Genomic DNA, 22,316 nt, shown 5'->3' with positions numbered 1-22,316 from the left:
AAGTGTGCAGCAGATACTGCAGATGAGTCCGCGTTCTGTCCACTGCATGCTTGCATTGTCCAGTGATTGTAAAACATCTGGGTCGATCTTTGAGAGGACACATAAGTGCACATGTGCTGTGATGCATTCGCTAGCCCAGCTATTGTGAGTTGTATGTACACAGTGCATATGTTGGGGGAGGGGCGATCATTCACACACACATTCAGACGTACATGCCAGAACACACACACACACACACACACACACACACACACACACACACACACACACACACACACACACAATCAGAGCCTAAGGGGGATAAAAGGCCGTAGCCTACTCAAAGAATCCCCATTAGAGCAGGAATGTGCTGTCACCGCTTGGGGAGGAGAGGAAGAGACAGAGAGAGTATGTGGGTGGTTGCTGGTGGTGGTGGTGGTGGTGCTGGTGGTGGTGGTGGTGGTGGTGGTGGTGGTGGTTAGGAGGCAGGTTATTGTGAGGATGCTAATCTAATGCATCCCACCTCCATGTTAGGGCAGGAGATGGGAGTGCGGTTTCGCTCTGACCCTCAGTTTTAGTGCGCAGAGAGCAGCTCTAACCTTTGCATGAGAGGAGTAATCATCGGGTTCTGTGATTCACCTGCCTATACAGTACCTTCACGCTATGTTCTCGTGGGCTTTTATCGTACACGCATTGTCTGCAGAATTCAATACTGCTCCGTTTTGGAGTGTTTTCCTTACACTGTGAAGCATTCATAGCACACTGACTGGTTTTCCAGCATTTTATTTACTGTGAATATGGTGCAGAACTGTGCCCACGATGCACCTCTGTCAGTTTGAGATGATTATGAAGCACTGCAGTGTGGCCACCTCAACCTAGGACCTGTGCACTGGGAGTAAATAAGAGACGAGAACAGAGTCACTGAGTGCAACTATTATTGATCCACTGGAGCTAACCTCTTTCTCTCAGACACACACACACACACATACACACAGTGTAGAGCTACAGTGTGTAAACCTCACCATAACACATGCAAAGAGTATTGCGGTCTCTTTCTGAAAAGTTGTGCCAATTACTCCATGTATCCTGGTTTGCTCTGCTCCACCTCCCCCTCCTTTGGTGCAAGTGAGGTTTTTATGTCAGAGGCTATTTTCGATGCACAGCCGCTGACCCTACTGCTTTTACCGAGGTGACTGCAGTGTACGTGTGTGTGAAGGGTGTTCTAGAGAGGTCACTTGATTTTGTTGAAAGAAGACCTCATACTGTTTGGGGACTGCTTTGTGGCGTCTACGTGGCTCCTTTAAAGGCTGAACTGAATGCAGCCCTCGCAAAGAACATTTACCTAGTCTTTCTCATCATTACATCAAGATGATCATCAATTGGACATAAAGTGTCTAGAATGGTGTCACAAATTGCTTTGACTTCTGAGTCGAAGCTCACTTGAGTAATGCCACCTCACTTTAGAGCTGTCACAGTCACAGCTTGTTTAGCTGTTTCTCTGCTGCATTTGAGGCACATGATGCAAGACGATGTCAGACTGTAATGTTTACCTCTCTCTGGAGCACTGTGGAGGAGCATGTGTGTGTGTGTGTAACTGTGTTTCTGGAGTATGCATGCGTGTGTATGTGAGTGTGTGTGCATACTGTAGGTGCGTGTGGATGGCTCTTTGTGTTGAATGGGCATCTATATTCTTCTTTCATGAGCAGAGCTACAATATTTAGAGACAGAGGTTTGTGTGTGCGTCTGAATCTGAATCTGAGATAAATACGGTTCATTGTGGGTGCAGACAGAGGTCACAGCTTTTGTGTGTGTGGTAGCCAGATTATAGAACAGTGCAGGGGCTCAGGAAGTCAGCATCATAAGAAGTGCATTTGACATGCAGAGACAGACGAACCAGACAGCGACAACTCTTTTCACTATGACTGTTTGTTCTCAGAATAAATAGCTTCTGCTTTTTCCCACAGTTTCACAAGGCCTTAAAAAAGGACAGAGGTAATTTTGTAGGTGTAGGTGGGGATCTTTCACAAAGAAAAAAAAAGTCACAGAAAAATATACAAGTCACAGACCGATTTCCTTTTTGCCATAATAATCAGATAGTCTAGAGATTAACATAGGTTTTGACTCTTTAAAAAGGCACTAGTGACACATCTGCCCGAGTTATAATTACTGCACATTTTGCGTTAGACAAATAAATGTGTTTTAAGGTGTGTGGCACTGGCAGTGTGTGGGATTGGTTCGGTATATTTTGTTTCTTACTGTGTGAGCACCTTTTTATTAAAACTGTACATTTGTTTTATGTGTAAACATGCTGTAATAGCCGTGGTGCTGTATGTAGCAGCAAAGTGTTCTTACAAATTACTTTGTGTGCTGCTCAAGGCAGTGAACTTGAGCTGCATCCGGCAACCTCATCCCACTCATCCTGACGGGATTACTGACACAGGATCTCCCTGCCCCTGGCAGAAATAGCAAAGACCCAAGGGCAGTCCACTAGAATATGGGAAGTTCCGTATGCGCCCCGCTCATGCGCGTCTGTGTTGTTTCTGTGTGAGTCGTTTGTGTATTTACATGGGTATCAATTCTCAATAAATTGAGCTGGTTTCCTCCCAGGTGCAGTTCCCCAGCCCCAAAACACTCCCTCCCTCCTTCACTCCTTCACTACAGTCGTGAGGAGACTCATTGACAAAATGCACTCCCCAGACCATAACCCTAACTTTAATCATCACAACTACGTGATTATTCCCGACCCTAAACCTAATCATATTCAGAAGCCCACAACCAGGTTTAAACCCTCAAGTCACACACACACAAAATATGTCCCCCATCTCACCTATTTGGCTTTTTATTAATTTCTTCTACTTTAGAGTTTGTGTTCGACTCTTTTAAAACAATCTTTTAACATTTTTATATTTGTTTAGGAACTTGCATAATGAGGTCATGAAGAGATAAAAAAAAAACTGGCGCACATTGTTGCTGAGACCTTTTCCATGTGCACATACTGTATCAAACCCCCTGAACCCGGATTTATTAACATTACATGATTCCTATCCTTCTATAAACACTGTCTACTCATGCATGTTTTTTTAAAGCTTTGTGGAAAACTTAGAATTTAATCAGATCAATAATTGTCCCTTGTTGTCTTTATTCAAGCCTGTGCAAATTTGAATGCCTTTATTGTGCTGCGACACATCCCGATATGGCACCATTAGGTGGTTTTTGAATTGCGCACTAGATGTCTGAGTGTAGGAGGGAGGGCAGTCTTTCATGTAAGCCATGTCAAACTCAACAGCAGGTGAAGCCTGGATAGAATCAGACAGATGCAGGATGACACTCACTTCAGATTGATTGGGACCTGCTACACTGGCCGGGTTGTCCCAGAGATGAAAACATCCAACATATGAGCAGTGTATTTTTTCTAATAATAGCTGTGAAGAAAGCTGAGTTTTCTTTTTGTGAAACTGACTTATTCCCAGGGGAAAGCGCCAAGCGTTTTGAGGTAAAGTGCATCAGTTGAGTGCATCTCTAAGGGATTTTTAACCCTAAAGGGAACTTTTTTTTCTCTCTCTCTCTCTCTCTCTTTTTTTTTTTTCAAAGGATAGTCCACATAACTGGTTGGATGTTATTGTACACATTGGGCGTTAGAGAAGTCCATGCTTCTATGAACAGAGGGGTAGCAGCACTCTGCTCTCTTGAGCCCAGTTCAAAAATGTCCCAGAAGCATCCAAAAGACTTCGCCTGCTGCTCCTGCCAAGGAAAATGCATCTTATGAAATGGAAATTCTGAGACCATTCACAGAGTGCCAGGAATGATTTGAAAAAAACAAGACTATGTCCATCTCAGGAAATCCAGGCGTGGAGTGCAGGGAAAACACACCTCCACACCTTAGTGACTCAGACACGTACATAACAAACAACACCGACACTGTTTACGTGGTTCCGTGTTAGAAAGTTGTTAAAAGGGAACTCAACCAGTTAAGTGGAGAAAGCTATCAGCCTGTTATGTGTCTGCTGCGCCTCTGAAGTTGATGTCATCAGTGATTTTAAAAAGTACATTTTCCAAAATATTGGTGGTTTCATTATGGGAAATGCAGGATTGAGTGTGAGTTAGTGGTAAACCGATGAATTAAAAGAAAGATATTGTCCTCTGATGCTTTGACTTTAAACTTTCTGCCATTTGTGAGGGCTCGTGATGGAACACCTTTTAAAAATGTAGTGACTTTTAGGGAGTTTATTTCAAATCCCTGTGTTAAAAGAGTTAAACAAATACAGTGGGAGTAAATGAGTAAATGAGTTTTGGATTTGCCACTTGATTCACTTACAGAGCAACTCCACATTATATCTTGTATAGAGGACAAGCAAAGACAAACAGCAGCAATTAGAAACTGGAAGGTTGGACCTTAACTATTTGCCTTTTAAAGACAATGTTTACACCCCTATGTTTGGACAATGAAAATTAGGCAGCTAGGCAGCTTTTATCAGGACTAATTTATCTGGTATTACTTATTTACATGATGATTACATTTACATATTGCTTTATTTTTGTAACAAAGTCAATACTGTGTTTCATAATTCCTACAACAATTTGCATTTTTACACAGCCAAATGCCCACAAAGGCAGATTCTGGTTTTGGCTGTGCCTGCACTAACCTCTGTGGGTTGGAGGTTCAAGTCTGTTAAACTTTGACACCACTGTTATTTGGCTAAATGGTTCTCAAGACCAGAGCTCATGAACAGAAACAGCTTAACATGAAGCAGACTGAGGGTGGGATCGAACACCAGCTGTGATTCAGCTGTGGCAAACATGATAAATGTGTTTTCCCAAACAAAAACTGGACTTTTTTTTTCTAGGCTCTACTGAGGTGGCTCAGTCCCTGTGAACATACGCGGCTCTCACTACTTTTCTGAAAGTTGCCGCACTGAGTGACTCAATAGAGAGGAAGTGGAGGAGGGTGCTAGTGAGCGAGCAGTTGTAGGCTAGTTATCAGGCCAATGTGTTACGCTGGGGTGGCCGGGGCCACAGAAAGGGGAAGTGAGATGAGGCCGAGAGGCCAGCGGCACAAAATACTTTCACAGCACATCTTGTCATCACCTACCAGCTCTGTCCTGCTTATTCATATTTATTTTTAATACTAGTTAATCATTTGTTTCTGATTTGCAACCTTTAAAATGTTTACTGTGCTGTTACTCTCTCTTTTTCTGTCTCTCTCCCCTTTGGTAGAGGACCGGGTGGGAGGGGGAGTCTGTTGGCATTCTTGCACCGTGTGCTTTGCGCTCGACCGGGCCTTGGCTCGGGTCCATATCCCCTCTTTACCCTCTTTCGTTTCTCTGACTACTGCCCCTCCTCCTCCCCTTTAAACACCCTTCCCTCCCTCCTCAACCTCTTCAACTCCCCTTGGTTGCTTCCCTCACCACTGCTCCTGCCAACAACTCTGTGCTCTTCAACAAGCTCCTGCCTTCACTCACTTCTTTTGCTATCACCTTCCATAATCCTTCCTCATGTTCTTCCCGTAATTCATTCCCCCCCCCTTCTCTTCCTCTCACCTTTTTCCATCTCTCCTCCACCCCAGCCCGTGGCAGCAGGTCCAGCCTTTGTGACACAGATGCAATTGTAGGACACGTGAACAAAGCATTGGCCGGGTCTGTCTGCTACAGTGTGTTTCAGGGTGTGTGGTGTTGCAGAAGAGTAGCTACAGCCAGAGACTAAATTTAGTTTCATCAGTTTGTTTAAGCTTAACTTTCTCCTTAGCAAAAATGTGTTTTGTTGCTGTGTGAGCAAACACCCAGAGATAGTATTAGGCAGAATCTGTCTTCACACTTGCATGTGCAGAAAGAACATGAACTCACAGTGATTTCCACCACCCACTCAACCAACACACACCTTTTGAGCGTTTTTTCCCCCAATTAGAGTGCTTCCTGTTTAAACCTCTCCAATTAACAATAATCAGTTACTCGAATATTATTTAAATCTCTTTTTATTTAATTCCTAGTGTTTTACTGACTACAAAAGCTATGTCATGTATGTACCACAGTGCTCCAGCATTGAAGCATTGTTGTTTTTCTCTCTTTCCTTTTAAAATCTACTTGGGTTTATTTGACAGCGTGTATAGGAAAAGGAGGACAGCATTTGGCGTCACAAGGTCAGAGGTTTTTTTCTAGAGTGTTTGTCACCTTTAATTGATCCAGCTAGTCGGTTCAGGGTTGGTTTGGATGAGCCTTATCCTTTCACTCCAGTTATTTATCACCTTAGTCAGCACAGAGCCGATAGCCATCAGGGAAGTGGTAGATAGTGGACCTGAGGTCAAAGATGCCAACATGTGGTGGATTTTCAGTTCATACTTCGAAATGCATTAACGGACACACAAATAAGCATAAACAGAAAAGCGAAGGGAGCAGCAGACTCTGAAATATGGATTTCTTGACCATTTGTGCTGCGATAACTGGCCTCAATCTTTCCTTTCACCTTTTTTTATTCCTGTGGATGTGTGTGGGTACAGGAGAGTTGATGGGGTGGGGGGGAGGGAGGGTGGGGATGCCTCAACACTTCACTGCCCTCCTCTCTCCATCCAGCTCCCCCACACACCTGGGATGGCCATTTCATTTCAGAGTGCAGCAAATGGAAAGGTGATCTTAATCTACCTTGTTTCCCCTCACTCACACATCCCACCACCCCCCAACCTCCATCTCCCACACACTGAACCTCATACCACTGATAGACAGCATACTGCTGGTTGCCTGGGTCTGCCGCCAGCACACCAAATTTAGTGATAGAGCAGGCTGGATACGCATTGGTTTATTATCTTGAACAAATTCTCTTCGATTCAAAGTTATTTTTAATCGTTTTGAGTTTTGATCCTAAAGTTCTTACTGACAGACACAAACCTTGTGTACTCCAACGTGAACTGCTCCACACACACACAGCGTCCAACCGTCAGCTCATAATTCAGTGTTAGGTCTCTGTTATTCCTCTTAGCTCTTTGGTCATTACAGTCACAGATATGGATTTGAACTTGCCAATAAGTTCTTATGAGTAGACTGTAGGCACATGTGGGGAGGATGTTGCATTTACCGTTCAAATGTACCATTCTGACTGTTTTGAAGAGGAGTAAACACATTTAGCAAAGAGAACAAAGAAGTTTGGATGAGGTCAACTTTTTTGAGGCTCACAAATAGAAGCTTTTTTAAAATGTACCCAGCAGAAATTCAATACTTAAAGAATTTTTCTTTTTTTTTCTGAGGAAGAGCTGATGCCTCCTCCAGAAAGACTGTCATCCTAAGAAAAACAAACCTCACTTTCAGCCTCTCTTAGTTCTCTCCTCTCTCTTCTTCTCCTCAACACATGGCTTAAGGCTGGACTGAAGCTGCAGCTCCACCCGCCCGGCCGTTACTATGACAACGCTATCTGGGCCTACCAAGACCTGAAGCCGAAGGACATCCTGGACAACAATACAATAGCGGCACAGCCAGGGTACCTGGGGGACTTAGACCTGAGAGGCGAGATCTGGGGGGTGGTTGCAGATTGAGCAAATCCTCCCCCTTTCTCTACCTCCCTCACACACAAACACAGTGAGGATTAGCCTTTTGCTTTAGACAGAAGTAGTCTAACAATATGTGGCATTAAATAAGTCTGATGTGACCATTTTTAATTGACAAAATTCTTTTTGATATTTTGCGGAGTGGATTATGGGACAGGTCACATGGATGTTGTGTGAGACATCTCAGTGTAGTTGCATTCTTAGGAAATCCCATGCAAAGTGAAAATATAAGTCCTCTGTGATTGGCCGAGCTTTTATTTTTATTTTATTTTTTCACAAGAGTAGTCACGATGGCCACAGGACTGCTGACTGCAAGGGCTGGGCCACACATCTAGCTGCTGTTGCCCGCAGTGGAGAGGAACAGAGATGTTTAGAGTCTATCCGCCTTGCTAGCATTCCTCCATGTACGGCTGCTAAAATAATAAGAGGGAGGGTTACCTCAGGTCGGCCCTAGCTGAGGGATATGGAACATGCATTGTTGTCATTGGCTCCATCTGACTATTCCTCTTAAAGCCACAGCACGGAGCTGAGGAGCCGGGCACTGCTGCCCACTTTAGGCTTGGTGTTCAGAGGCAGCAGATGGAAGCATGAATATGAAGAAGTCATAAAAAGTGTGTTCTCTGTATGTGTGTAAGTGGCATATTGTGATGTTAATGTTTTGCCTGTTATTGTGAGTATAACATGTTATTTTTGTCATACGTCAAAATTTCACATTTGCATCTTAAAGGGACATTTACTGTGCGTTGCTTTAACAGTAGTCAAAGAGGAAAACCGGTTGTGGTGTTGCCACTGTTGGGTAACTGCATATCAAAGCAAGTATTTGTATGCCATTGAAGTCCTAAGAGGATTTTATTCAGCATTATGAAGTGTTATTAGCCCCACAGCAGCCCACCAGGCAATTGAAAATCTTTATTATGGAGAAGAGGGAGTCATGCTGCGCACTGACTGAGTTTACACAATTTGCGCACATCTTTTGTCTGTCAGCTTCGGATGGTTTTTGAAACGTGAATGTGTGTCTATTTAAAATGTGTTTGTTTCTCAGTGGGTGCAAGCACAACATTGTAGATGTCCATGTGTGAACAACTGAGTGTGGGACCTGCTTAGTCATGCTAAAACACCCGTCTTACACCTCCTCTGTGTCCCTTCACAGGCAGCCTAAGAAACAGGATGTTAATGCTTGACGGAATGCCTGCAGTTCGAGTCAAAGCTGAGCCCCTGGAAACGGAACAAGGGGTAAGAGAGCAGTTGTTTTCCAGACAATTCCCTTTTTTTTTTTCTCCTGCTTTCTTTTCCTTCTTTCCTCCTCCTGGGCTGATAATCACTACCAGGCCCGAGTGAGTGAGTGAGCGAGCGAGTGAGGAGGCTAAGAGGAGTGGTCGGAGAGCATGGTAGTAGGCAGGAAGAGGAGAAGAACCAAGAAGAGGAGGAGAGCCACAGCTGGAGGAGGAATGCAATGGGGGGTTTCGGGGAGGTGACGGGGGCCAGCAGAGAGTCTGTGCTGGCTGGGGGTGATTGCGCAGATGGAGTCACTGCTCTGGGGAGGAGGGTCACATGGGAAAATCTAAATCTTATCTATCTCTGTCTGTTCCTGCATGTCTCTAAGTTTCCCTTTATCCTCCCCTGCCCTTCTTCCGCACAAACACACATGAATAATCTCGTGTGCACATGTGAAAAAACACACAGACAGACAAACCCAGCACATCATGCGCTACTTCCACTTCCACTGCAAACACTATCACAGCATCTCCTCCTCTACTATATTTCATGAATGCCTCTGCTCCCTCGCAGAGCTTAGCGTCACCTCTGTGTTGTCTCTGTCGCTCGATATGATTCTGTCACTGAGAGGAAGAGCCTTTTGTTTTACATAAAAGGCTACACTGCAACATGTATCTAATGTTTGGGTTTAATGTTCAATTAAACGGTGTCTACTGTACCGTGTGTTGGGTATAATGCAGTTACCTCATGCAGGTTTTTCATGGCCCGCATACAGTCTCAGTGCACTCTGGTCTGACATACCTAGAAATAAAGTGGTCTTGTTATGGTGAAGCTGTTGCTAGGTTACAGGGGCTTTGTGTTGCTGCCACAGCTTTATGTGCAGCGGGTGTAGGCCACTTAATATTTGTAATCATGATGAATAAGTGTGCAGTTATTATTGATTTCCATTCATAGCATATCAATAATATTTTGGCCCCTAATATATTATCGTCAGCGCTTTGTGGGAGGAAAGAAAAGTAGTTTTTGTTGAGACGAACCTGAGAGCATTAGTCCGTGATGGATGAGAAAAATACCAGCTGCTGATGGCCCATCAGGTTATCTCGGGTCGCGTAGACTATTGTTTGCTGTGTAGGTGCTTTGTGTTGATAAGAACTGACTCTGTCCCACTGCATCTAATGACTTGACAGAGAGGCGGCAGGTGGTTACTTTCTGGGTGTCCTGCTCTCTCATCTGTGGCTCAAGGGTTTGAGAGCTGTGCGGATACCTATTACCTGGGGTTTGATGTCATTCTCCATACTTGTAGTGATGTCAGTCACAGACAGGATGCGAGAGCCGCAGCCCACACGGCTTTAAAGTGCACAGAGATGCAATCTTGCCCTAACAGCCTGAACTCCCCTTTAGACGGCAGACAGACAGTTTAGGCTGCTGCAGAAATGTGGTCTTCATTTAAGTGGCAGGGGGCCAAGGGTTTGCTGGAAATGGTCTGCCTCATTAGACAATTTGCCCGCAAGGGCCTGGAAAATCTGCCCTGCTAACCAGTATCCCCTAATAAAGACAATAGCATGAGGACAGAGGCAGGAAGGCGGGTCGAGCATATCTTCATATGTTTGCCAGTGTGTGCGAGCATGTGTAGGTTTGAAAGCTTGTGTGTGTTTGTAGCTGTCAAAATGAAAGTGGGGGTGGCTTAAGTTTTCCATTTGTGCTGTTTGAGATGTGTTTGAGAAACTAACCCCAAAATGCAAATAGGTTTCTGTTTTTCTCTGTAACACTATACACACTGTGTTGTTTTGAGCTCTCCACACAAGTGTTCCCCTTTTCACTCAGGAGACACAGAGGACTGGACAGTTTCAGCAGCTTCTCTGTAATTGACTATATTCCTGAGGCTCACGATCATTGTGTTACCAACGCAGTGGACTCTTTTAGATAAAGACAGTCCTGTTTTCACAAATTAAAAGTGGAATTTGTCAGGGAAAAACATTGCATGTTTTCATTTCCACGCAGTGAGGTGCTTTACGTACTTCAACATTCTTTTTCTTTTCTTTTTTCTTTTTTTGTCCTTTCATCTTATACTGTGTGTTTGCACTAGACCATTTGTCCGCATGTTTAATTGGCACAGTTTTTATGCCGGATGCCCTTCCTGACGCAACCCTCCCCAATTTTAACCGGGCTTGGGACCGGCAGTGCACCACTGGTGATGGGGATGGGCTGTTGGGGGTTCCGTGTCTTGAAACTTTGACATGTGGTCAGGAAGAGCGGTACCACAACATTCTACTTGTCACTTTTTTAAAATATGTATTTAGCACCAATTCAAACTAACAAATAATTCATTGGCTGGGAACTTTTTTAGCCTAAACTAAACTACATTGATAACTGACATTGTTCCAGTGATTCACAGTGTCTTTGCTGCTTTGAATGACTGACTAGCTGACATTCCTTTGAGGCAATAGCACGCCTGCCTTTATCCACATTCTTTCTATCTGTGCTGTCAAATCCAAAATACCTGCTCACATTACTTCTCACATGTCTTGATGTCATTATTATTCATTCAGCACAGGACTAAGACAGCATTACTAACAGAATATTATTGATGTCTTGTGCCCTACTAACGCTCTCAGGTCACTTAATGATAACATCTGTGACAGAAACTTTGAGACAATGTTGGGAAAATCACTGTTTTGTTTTCCTCTGATGGTCAAAGTACCTGTTGTTCAGACACAACAGTTATATATTCTCACTTTAAGCAACGAGGCACATGTGTCCCACCTGATTTGAAAGCGGAAAGCGATTCAGAGAAATGTCATGAGTTTGTTGTTTTGTGACACTGATTGTTCGCCAACAGCTGTGGCATAATGTCTTTCCTCTGCAGCCATTGGCTTCACTGTAATCACAGGTCACACATTAGACCTTCTCAAGTGTTAGCAGGTACCTGAAATAAATATATCAGTCAATTTGTTTGGATACTACTTCTGTAATAAGCAAATATTGACCCTATAGGGTCTATAGAAATGGAAATATAAATTTCCTTAATCTTATGAAAAAATTTAATCTGTATTGCAGCTAAACCAGCATTTGGCACATAGTATATTTTCTTCAGTTTTCACTTTGTTTCTCCAGTCTTTGTTCACTGGCAGAACTGGCAACTGTAAAACTTTAGTAGCCAACTAAGCATACTGTAGGAACACTTGCTGAGAACGACAAGTTTTCCAAAACACTCAGCTCAGCCTCAGCGGCTGCAATGCTTTCAAAGCTATAAGGCAGTATAGCTCCAGGCAGTACGTGACACTCGCATCCTATGCACAACATGCAAACACAGAGAGATCACATGCAAAAGCAGCTGGATTGTAGCCTAAGGGTCTGTCAAGAAAGGCTACATTTGGATTTGATGCAAGTGAAGCACAGAGGACTTTTGACATCACAAACATACATGAAGACAATTAGGTGATATTTATTTTGAAATGTTTTTAAGGTAAAGACACTGGAGCAGACACTGTAGCCATTAGATAGATGGTTTAAGGCGGAATACTTTGGTTTAATCTGAGTCCACTGACAAGCAGCAACATCTATGTGAAACAAACTGCTATGTAAGCATTATTGAGCCCTGTGTGCACACTACAACGATTCGTCACAGCAAACTCAGCATCACATGACACTGTTTGTCTCCACCCGTCAGATTTACAACAGTCACCCTAGGGCTGCATTAGCCGTATTGAATGGACAAAATGACTCTGCAACCCACATTTGCAACTCAGATATGGAGCATTGCTTGAGCTCAGGCAGCAGATTGAATCAATTTATTGGCATGAGATGCTCATTCATGCTTTACCATCAATGACTTGTTTATCACCTGATTGGCTACCAGCTGACAATTCACATCCAGTCATGTTCATACAGGTGTGCAGACCGGATTATAAAGGAAGACTAACGCTGATACTCCTGATAGGTCATTTCTAGCTCTCTCTGCTACTTGGACTCCCAATGTTTTTATAAAGCTTTTGCTAATATTGACTTTACTGCATGTAACACTCATCTGCTTATGTCTTAATTTTAGAGGGATCAGCTCTCTCTGGAGAATCCTTATTATTGTTCTGATTCTAGACGAGCTCATTTTCACCAAATATGCTCATAACCACTTCTCTATAAATGGTTATTTCTTAGATGGAAGTGTCACTGACTAAACTGTTCTACTTGGAAAAATGAAACTACAAGTTTCCACGAAGGAGGCATCATAATTATTTTTTATTTTAACACGAGTTTAAGCTTGTTACACTTGTCATAGCCAAATTTACTGAATTGATCAGTTTTTCCACAAAGCATAATTATAAATTCATAGTCCTTACTGAAAATTCTTGTTGAACATGAAGTAATGTCAGTAATGACATGACTGACCCTGAGCTAAACCCCACCAAAGTCCAGAGGTCATCAGAGGGCATGCTTCAAGGGGTAGGGTTTGTTTTTCAACTGAGAGGGAGTTAAACAGTCTTTTTTTTTTTTAGTAAAAATAGTAGGCTACTACATAAAAGAACACACACACACACACACACACACACACACACACACACACACACACACACCCCTCAGCATCATTTGTAAATGACCACAGATACACTCTCAGCCAGCATTACAAAAAGGGAGAAAAATTCAAGTCTCACAGACAAAGTGAGGATGGAAACCACATATTTTTCAATTCTGCTGAGTTTTTCCTTTAGTTTTAATGAGCTTTTCCTGTAGGATTAGTAAAAATCCTGGATGTGCTTCTTCCCTGATGAGCCTGACAGTGACTCAGCCTCTAAAAGACTCCAATGTGAGGATCAACACCACTCACCACACACTGTAGCACCTCTCCCACACTGAACATTGTGAGTGTAGAGTAGGTACATCATTTGTAGCGTGGTTGATCTGACAATATAGATCAGAATATCAAAGAATGTCTCAAATCTGGGGGTCTGGAGAAACAAATAGTAGCAGCGTGTGAGTGTTGTATTTCTCCTGTGTAAGTGTTCCATTATCTTTTCCAAGTAAACAGGTTCCTGAAACTTGTGCAGACAGATGGGGCGGTTGTGTTACAGTCTGCTTGGTGTTAAGTGAAAGATGTGTTGAGGGATACACTCGGAGCCACCAGTGTTGGCCTTAGGAGGCCCATCGCCGAGAGACGGTCAGGAAATTGAGCCCATATGATGTTTTTCCACCGTCACAAAGGAGATTTAGGAGCGATACAAGGGTAGCCAAGAGAGCTGCGTTTCTGTGGGAGTGATGGAAAACAGGAGGAACAGAGAGGGAGAGAGCGAGAGCAACCTACGCCTAGAAAAGGAAAGCGAGAGTGTCTCTCACAGTCGCTTCCTTTCACTCTATCTTTACTGCATTTCATCTGCATGTGACATCATGCTAACCAAGGGGGCCTAACAGGAGGAGGTGAATGAACATGAGGAAATTTATCACCCCATTCTCCATAAATCTCAATGAATACATTTCCCATGCCTATATGGAGACCATTCCTATCATCTCTGTCACGTGGTGTCATTGTTTGTGAAGCTGAATATTTACAATGTATCTCTTCTTGGCTGCTCAATGTGTTCAGATTATTTAAGGATGGTAGTAGACACATAAATTATGCATTTCTAAGACATTAAAATGACACAAAAGCATTAGCTTAAGGAAAAACTAACAGCAGTGTTTCTTTTGCTCCCACAGTCACCTAAAGTGCGCCCTTATTCTGCGATGGACAGCGTCCCTTTCTTCCTCAGCAGAGTAAAACCAGAACCTCCAGAAGACCTGCTCGCTCACGACCCGCACTTCCACACACAGACCGAGCCTGTTGATCTGTCAATCAACAAACCCCGCCCCCCCTCTTCGTCCACCATCCCCACCAACACAATCTCATCGTCGTCACCCCTCAGATCCGCTTTCTCGCCGTCATCTCTGTCTTCGTCATCTTCCTCCTCCTCTCCATCAGTTATCACCTCAGCCTCGTCGGTGCTCACACCAGGCTCTCTGGTTGCCCCCGGCACCGGGGTGAGAGGTCAGCCATATTTGCACATCCTGCACTCTGTGCCGCCGCCTCCGTCCAGTCCTCTTAGCCTGCAGGGAGCAGGGAAGCTGGCGAGCCATGTCCACCGCATCCCAGTTGTGGTACAGTCACTGCCCCTCATGTACACCACTGCCGTTCGATCACCCTCCAGCCTCAACAACGCCATCATGCTACCTCTGCTGGATGAGGCCAAAAGCCAGAGTAAAGGTGAGACCAAATATGACCCCATTCACCTGACGGGCTTTGTTTATTTTGGGTTTTTTCTAATCATCTTTTATTATTTTTCTTTAGAAACATACAGTTTCTCAATAATAATTTTCAGAAATTATTCAAGTAATTTCATACTTGTAAAGGAAATGATATGATACATATGATACAAATGATACATGATTCAGACTTTGTGTACCTGCCTCATGATTTTGTGTATATATATATTTTTTTATTATAACAATATTTGCTGTCTGATGTGTCTCCCGAGAACATCTAGTCTCCAGCTTTTATAGACAGTTGCTCCACCTACTGAGAAATATTAAATAGAAAACAATTATCCCCAAAATAATCAAATATATAATTATGAAACCTCTAAAAACCCTTATTAGGAACCTTTCAGAAACGGGATAAAATGAGTCCACATTTGTTTTACATCTAAAAAGGTAAGAGATAAAACGAACGGGTCCATTAGGGACTGTGGAACTGTCTGCAGTGCAGTGTGATGTTGCATGAGCCTTTCCAATAACAATCTGGATATAGTTGTGTATTTGTCTGGCCACGATGTCCGGTGCTGTCTTTAGTTAAAGCACTTGCAGACACAGTGCAGTAATAGCTGACTCTGTGTGTATATGCTTTTAGAGACTTCAGCCCAGACGATAATGTTATCCTTACAGAGTGAAGATGAGGTTTACAGGTTGAAAGGCTGTCTTTGCGTGACTGTCTTCGATGGTACAGGTAACCAGAGCCACACCACTTGTTACAAACATCTGTTGGAACTCAGTGTCCCGGTCTGAAGTGTGTTATTGGTTTCCTTTCTGGGTGTGGTTTTACTGCCAACCACTAGGAGTGAGACTACTGTAGGTGTTTCTGTGAGCTGCACACACGGCAACTGTTGGCTGTTAAGGATGTCACATATCGCCCCTCCCTGCAGGATGGACAGACACACTTGCATAAAGCCATGCGTGCACTTAATGTACTGTGCAAGCAAACAAACCGAGATGTGTAATTAGAGTATGTGCTCAGACAGACACTCGGCCGTCTGGGTGTGGTGGTCCTCAGAGATGGGCGTTTTTAAACGCTGAATGTCTGCTCCCGAGGAGAGGAAAGAAGCAAGGGCAGGAAAAACAAGACTTGCATAAGAGGGTGTGGATAGCTATCGAGGATGGGTGGCACTTACACAAACACACGAATGCACATATACACAGTCCAGCATCAGTTCTGGCCAGCTCCGGAGGCAGCAAACACAAAAGAAACGGGCTGAATGAGTGTTGGGTGTGGTGGATACAGTCAATTTTAATGAGGTACCAAAAAGCAGAAAAACAGAGCATTTAGCATTTAATTGAACTTTCTGTGAGTTGGTGAGAACATTTACATAAAATTTCCCAAAGTGAAATTAAAACCGATGTGGTACAAGACACCTCATTGCTCTTTGGTTATGAGTGGATTTTCTGGTCCTGTATTATGAGGACTTTTTTCCTTTTTCAGCTGCTACTTTTGGTTGGTGGCGGAACAAATAAGTTGTTGACACCAGGACAGTCACAGTGACAAACTGAGCCCCACGTGAAGTTTAATATGCTTATTGAAGCTCTCAGCGTAGATACAAAAACACACCTTTCCACTCTCACACATGCACCCGCACAAACACACACACAAACACAGGTTGGTCATCCTCTTTAAGAGAGGGCGGGTACCCTTCCTTTCACTGCTGTCTCCCTGTCTCCGGCAGGAGGTTGCCATGGAAACAGGGCTTGACTGGAAACAACAGGAGAGAAAGAAAGAAATCCGGTGCTCTGCCCACCTCTCCACCACTCCTCCTTTGTGTCCCTCGCTCAAAATACCCCTTTCCAACACATGATGCATTTCGAACTAATTACAGGTTTTCCACAGGGTAGGCGAGCTGGTGACCACTCTGCATGTCTTAGTTTGCGACAACAGTTAGAAACCTTTAAAAGCAAAAGCTCCAGCAGATTTACAGCATTATTCCTGAGTCCCCACCACCGCCACTCCCCCCGCCGTAATAACACCATGTCTGCTCCTAGCTCTAGACCCTTATTATGGGCCATTATGGCCACAGTCTCGGCTCAGAGGGCAGAGGAGGTGAAGTCCTGATAGCATATAAAAGGACCAGGTGTACAGTAGACTGGAATATTACAGAAGTCAGTGGAAAATGTATGATGGGAATGGCTATTGTAAAATCGTAGCTGTTTAGTGTCTGTGTTGAATATTCTTTATTATTCTTTTTTATTACTTTATCAGTGTTTCATCTCCTGCTGTAGATTTGCAACAACTTTTCTTTGGGAAGTAGTCTTAAAATGTTTTTCCTGACTTATCTAAGATATTCATTGCCTGTGTTCATTCAGACAGAAAGCACAGAATGGTCACATGTAATAGATGACACTTTGTCATGTAGCTAAAGAGTCAGAGACCCCAGTGCTCGTTGGTTCAGAGGGTCTTTGTAAATGCTCTGCAGTCAGACATGTTCTTCTGCTGTTGTCTGTGAAAAGGGACAAAGCCAGGTTCTGTGAAAATATAACAACAGAGAATAGATGGAGTTAGTGGGTTTTAGACTGTTGTGTTGTCTTCAGGGTTTTCACCTGAACATTTGTTTTTGTCATGAATGTGATTTTAGTCACTTACATGAGTAGGAGGACAGAGAGAGGGAGAGAGAGAGAGAGAGCAAGAGAGCGGGTGTCCAGCAGTGTTACATTAATTTATGCATATGTACTTTTAACTTGGGCGTATTCTCTATTCTCTCACACTCTCTCTCACACACATACACAGTAACAAATGCTTAGCTGTTCGAAGTAACTGTTCAGAGAAAACAAAAAACGCCCAACAATCCCCCACCCTGCTCCTTATCTCTATGTATGTGGGCTGATAAAGAATATGTGTGTGTGAGCTTGTGTGTGTGTGTGTGTGTGTGTGTGTGTGTGTGAGCGTGTGACTTTACATGCTTTTCTCTGAGTATTTAACTACTGGGAACTGTGTCATGCTTGGCTGTTCTGTGTTCAAATAGAGAAATTTGTTGTATTGGCATCTCATGATCGAAAAAATCTGCAAAATCTACAAATCTGGCTATTTCATTAATGCTATAATACACACACACACACACACACACACACACACACACACACACACACACACACACACACACACACACACACACACACACACACACACACACAAAAGTATATACACATACAAATATATATGAAAAGACTTTATGCACCGATGGCAATAAAAAGTACATATTGTCATAGACTCATAGATGAAATAACAATGTATAGTGGCCATCACCTCATTAGAATTAGACATACTTTCCAACACACAGAATGTGATATGCCTTATAAGTTTCCAGGCCTGCTCCAGTGTCATGTGTCTGACTCCCGTGTCTGTGTCTCGTCCTCACAGCACACACAGACCCCAACGGCCTGTCGCCAAGACAGATCAAAAGTGACAGTGATGACGACGACCTGCCAAACGTGACCTTGGACAGTGTTAATGAGACGGGCTCCACTGCGCTGTCTATAGCTCGTGCTGTTCAAGAGTGAGTACCGCGATCTTTATGTGCGTGTGTGTGAAATGTTGAAGTTTTCTACTAACAGTAGCAGCTCTCAAAAGCATTTTTCTGTCATGTCTGTCTTATGCTGTTTTTTTGTTTGTTTTTTTGTTCAGTTTCATGTCTCAGGTAAATGTTTGGCAACTTGTTTCTGTTGAAGTTTCTTTCTCTGTTGAAGTTCAACTTTCGCAGAGGGAGTATTTTCAGTACATGGATAGAGCACCTTATAATTACTCACCAACCAAATTTTAAAGAAATGAACATGAAACTGCTATACAATATCACTAACAGACTGCGTTTCACAAAGGCAGAATCTAGAGTCCCAAAAAAAGGTTGCTTTTCTGCATAAATTGGTCATGGAATGTGATCGGATCACAAATTTTAACAAACACAATATTTCCCAATCAAATACAATAACGATCTTGCATGTCTTTACTGAATGCACCCATTAAACATACAAACTGCTCGTGGAAGAAGTAATGGAAACAAGGATTTATTAACCGGTTGAACCACCTTTGGCAGCAGCAACCTCCAGCAAGTGCTTCCTGTAGCTGTGGATTAGAGCCGCACAATGTTACGGAGAAATCATTGTTCCTTACAGCTCAGCCATTTTCTTAGGAAGTCTGGTGTGAACGGCTCTCTTTATTTCTGTAGGACCTCTGTTGGGTCGAGGCCTGGGCTCTAACTAGGGCACTCCAAAAGGTGGATTTTGTGGTTCCAAGGCCATTCTGTAGTAGATTTGCTTCAGTGTTTAGGCTCATTATCCTCCTGCATCGCCCAGCCTGCAGACAGACCCCCTGACATTACCATCACTTTGTATTTTTAATTGGTCTGTTCAATAAAGTCATGAATAATCACGGCTGTTTGTGTTTAATCAGCTCACAAATATTGTGTATAGCAATATTTATGACTTTGATGACGATCGGATCATATTCATAACCACTTAATGCAGAAAACCTAGAAATTGCAAACATTGCCATTACTGTTTCTTCGAAGTATTGTAACAACTGAAAGGATCCCAGGCTTGTTAGTAACTTTTCCTTTGCCGTTAGTTATTCTTCACTGAGGTAGCAAGACGTAAACTAAAAAGAACATTTACTATGTAAACTAGGACTGTTTGATAATATAGAACTGTACAAAACTCAAGTGAAAAGTAACAAAAACATCTAAAGTCTGACAAATATTACAGTGCAGAGGTCTAAAATGCGTGCGCTCATAAGTGGGAGCATCTTTTACATATCAACCTGGTGTGAGACATACAATAGTGCAGTGCATTTCTGTACTTTTGTAGCTGATCTTCCACATTTGGATGTATGTGCGTGGGTGTGCATCTATATCCCTGACTGCATATGGCTCAGACATACTTTATATCCTGTTCGGTGTACAGACATCGCAACTCCTGTGGTGCGAGTCCATCTGTGTTGAATGAAAAGACTTTCCTCTCCAGCAAAAGGCAGCGTACAGTATTCTGATGCGAATCACAAAATCAGATGCAGAGAAGCGTTCGGCTCTGCCTCGCCCTCCCCCCTCTGACACCCATAAACCTAAAACAGTTATAACTAGCAGCCCCGGCCTGACTCAAGTTAATGACCATAGGGCTTTTTTTTTTTTAGACTGAGTGTAAGAAAAGTATTCCAGGACTTTGTGAATCCTGCTAACGATGTAGGAACTTTAAGAAGGTGGAGGCTGACAGTAGCCCAACCTCAACCGGGTGTGTTTTCATCGAAATGCTGCATCTTATGTGGTCGACAGTGTGATATTGTATTGTTCGTTAGTGTTCCAGTAATAAAGCTGAATTAATTATTGTGGTGGCACTGTGTGCAACACATTGTGGTAGCAAACTTTATTGTGACCGTCCTTGTTCAGTGGCACAAGTAGAGGTTGGCTTCTTCCAGAGAAGACACAGGCTCACAAACACACACTCGCAGACACTCCCTGGCAGACTCAGGTTTCGGTGGAGGTTATTGAAAGGGACAGGCGTGCCCCTGAGTGCCACACGTGGGCACTGGGTGGTCAGAAGAGAACAGAGGTTGGCAGGACCAAACCTTTCACTGCCCAAGCTTTCACTATTGAGATAAATCACCAGCCAGGCTTAGCAATGCCCTGCCAGGCCTGCCCACACATTCAGTTCTCTGTTTGCAAAGTGCAGACTGTGCTGTGTGGAGACTGTACTCCTGCGTATGTGACGGCACTTGTGAATAAGCATGCATGCACGTCTGTAAGTATTAATCCTCCGGTGGATGGGTTGGTACTGTATGCATGCATGTGATTCTGCACAGTGGACAGAACAGCTGGTTCCAGAAGGAGGTCAGCCATTGTCAACAGGAACACAGACTTGCATGTTTGTCTGGGAAAAACAAAGCAATCTGTAGTCTTCTTGAGTTACATGCTGGTTTGGCCGCACAGAGGAAGACTGTGCATTCTGTATTGACACAACACATGCGCTCTGTGGACATCTGTACTGCAACAGAAGCTGAGAGTACTTCTTTGAAACATGCCACTCTGTTGTGTTGCTCTGTATCTTTTCTTTTGATTTAAACATGGGAGTGTAGACGGAAGTGCTTTATGTAATTTCGTATCCATATTTACGCAAGCAGTCATCCAGAGAGCATCAGGCAGAAGAAGTGTAAGGGCGGAGGATAGGAGTGCCTGCAGCCTCCAATCCAGGTATCCATGTATAAATAAATGAGTGAAAGGAAAAAGTGAGATAGAGAGAAAGTGTGTGTGTGTGTGTGTCATGTGCTTCTTGGCCAGCCTTTTCCATATTCATGCGTTTCCCTGGGGACCAGTGGAAAGGCTATTGTGGGAGAGCACGAGGGAAAGAGAGAAAGACACACAGAGAGAAGAGAGTGATAGAAGGTGTGGGTGTGTGTGTTGGGGGCATGGGGGCATGGGGGCAGGGGTTTGGATCGGTTGTCTCTGCTGTAGCCTGGCTGGTCTCCAAGGACCTGAGGTCTATGGAGCAGAGCAGAGGTGGAGGCCGAGGATCCAGGGAAGGTGAGGGTTTGTATTCTCGAACAGGTACAGGAATGCCCGATGGGCAGGCTTCCACACACACACACACAGACACACACACACACACACACACACACACACACACACACACACACACACACACACACACACACACTCCTTCCTGTTTTGTTAATAACTCCACTCTGGCTGTAGGTCTGTTTAGGAGCCATGTAGCCGTTGCCTAGTTGAAATTGTTGTTGTGACCTTGTTTCCTATGAGAAGTTAGAAAAATATGTATTGTGTTTGCATTGTGGGAAACCCCTGCTACAGGTGACACACATACACACAGTGCTCCTCTCCGTGTGTGTCTCGCTCTCTCTGTCGTGCTCACTCAGAGCAGCGGATGAAGCAGGGAATAAAGGGGTAAACAAAGGAACTAAAACAGAGATCAGCTCCGTTTGAAACTGTTCTCAGCTGTACTTCCTGCTTCTCTCTTCTCGCTTTGGGATACCCAAACTGACACGTTCACACAGCCGCCATGGCACGCTGACACGGGGTTAAACGCAGTGTCAATGTGACTTGACGTCACATGAGAAAATGAAGTCTCACACAAAACTACAGTACATACAGATGGAGATACAGTATTAAGATAAAAGTCCCATTTATGGAAAAGGTTGGGACACTTATGGCACGACTCAATATTTACATTTTAAACCTTGTCCCAACTCCAAGACAGTGACAGCATATTGTTTATAAGAACAAATGCATAATATTCCCAACTTTTCTCTGATTTCTTTGTTTATTTGAGAAAGTCCTTCCGCTCAGCTCTTGATAAAAGTGTCTAA

General features: G+C 43.5%; 1 protein-coding gene across 8 annotated transcripts in view; it reads left to right on the top strand.

Annotated features, from left to right (window-relative positions):
• klf12b (Kruppel like factor 12b) overlaps positions 1 to 22,316 on the top strand; it is a 35,563-nt gene that overhangs the window by 5,507 nt on the left and 7,740 nt on the right. For 5 of the 8 annotated variants that reach the window (XM_067515316.1, XM_067515319.1, XM_067515317.1 and 2 more), the window contains exons 2-4: positions 8,658 to 8,740; positions 14,411 to 14,954; positions 18,369 to 18,504. In XM_067515316.1, coding sequence (XP_067371417.1) covers positions 8,658 to 8,740; positions 14,411 to 14,954; positions 18,369 to 18,504 — 763 coding nt within the window. Of the gene's footprint in view, positions 1 to 8,657; positions 8,741 to 13,363; positions 13,524 to 14,410; positions 14,955 to 18,368; positions 18,505 to 22,316 lie in introns of those variants that run through there. The other 3 variants (XM_067515323.1, XM_067515322.1, XM_067515318.1) reach the window with 2 other exon arrangements.

This window comes from Channa argus, chromosome 9 (assembly GCF_033026475.1).
Source record: "Channa argus isolate prfri chromosome 9, Channa argus male v1.0, whole genome shotgun sequence".
Taxonomy (NCBI): Eukaryota; Metazoa; Chordata; class Actinopteri; order Anabantiformes; family Channidae; genus Channa; species Channa argus.
Note: the sequence above shows the minus strand (reverse complement) of the source record. Positions and strands in the feature narration are given on the sequence as shown.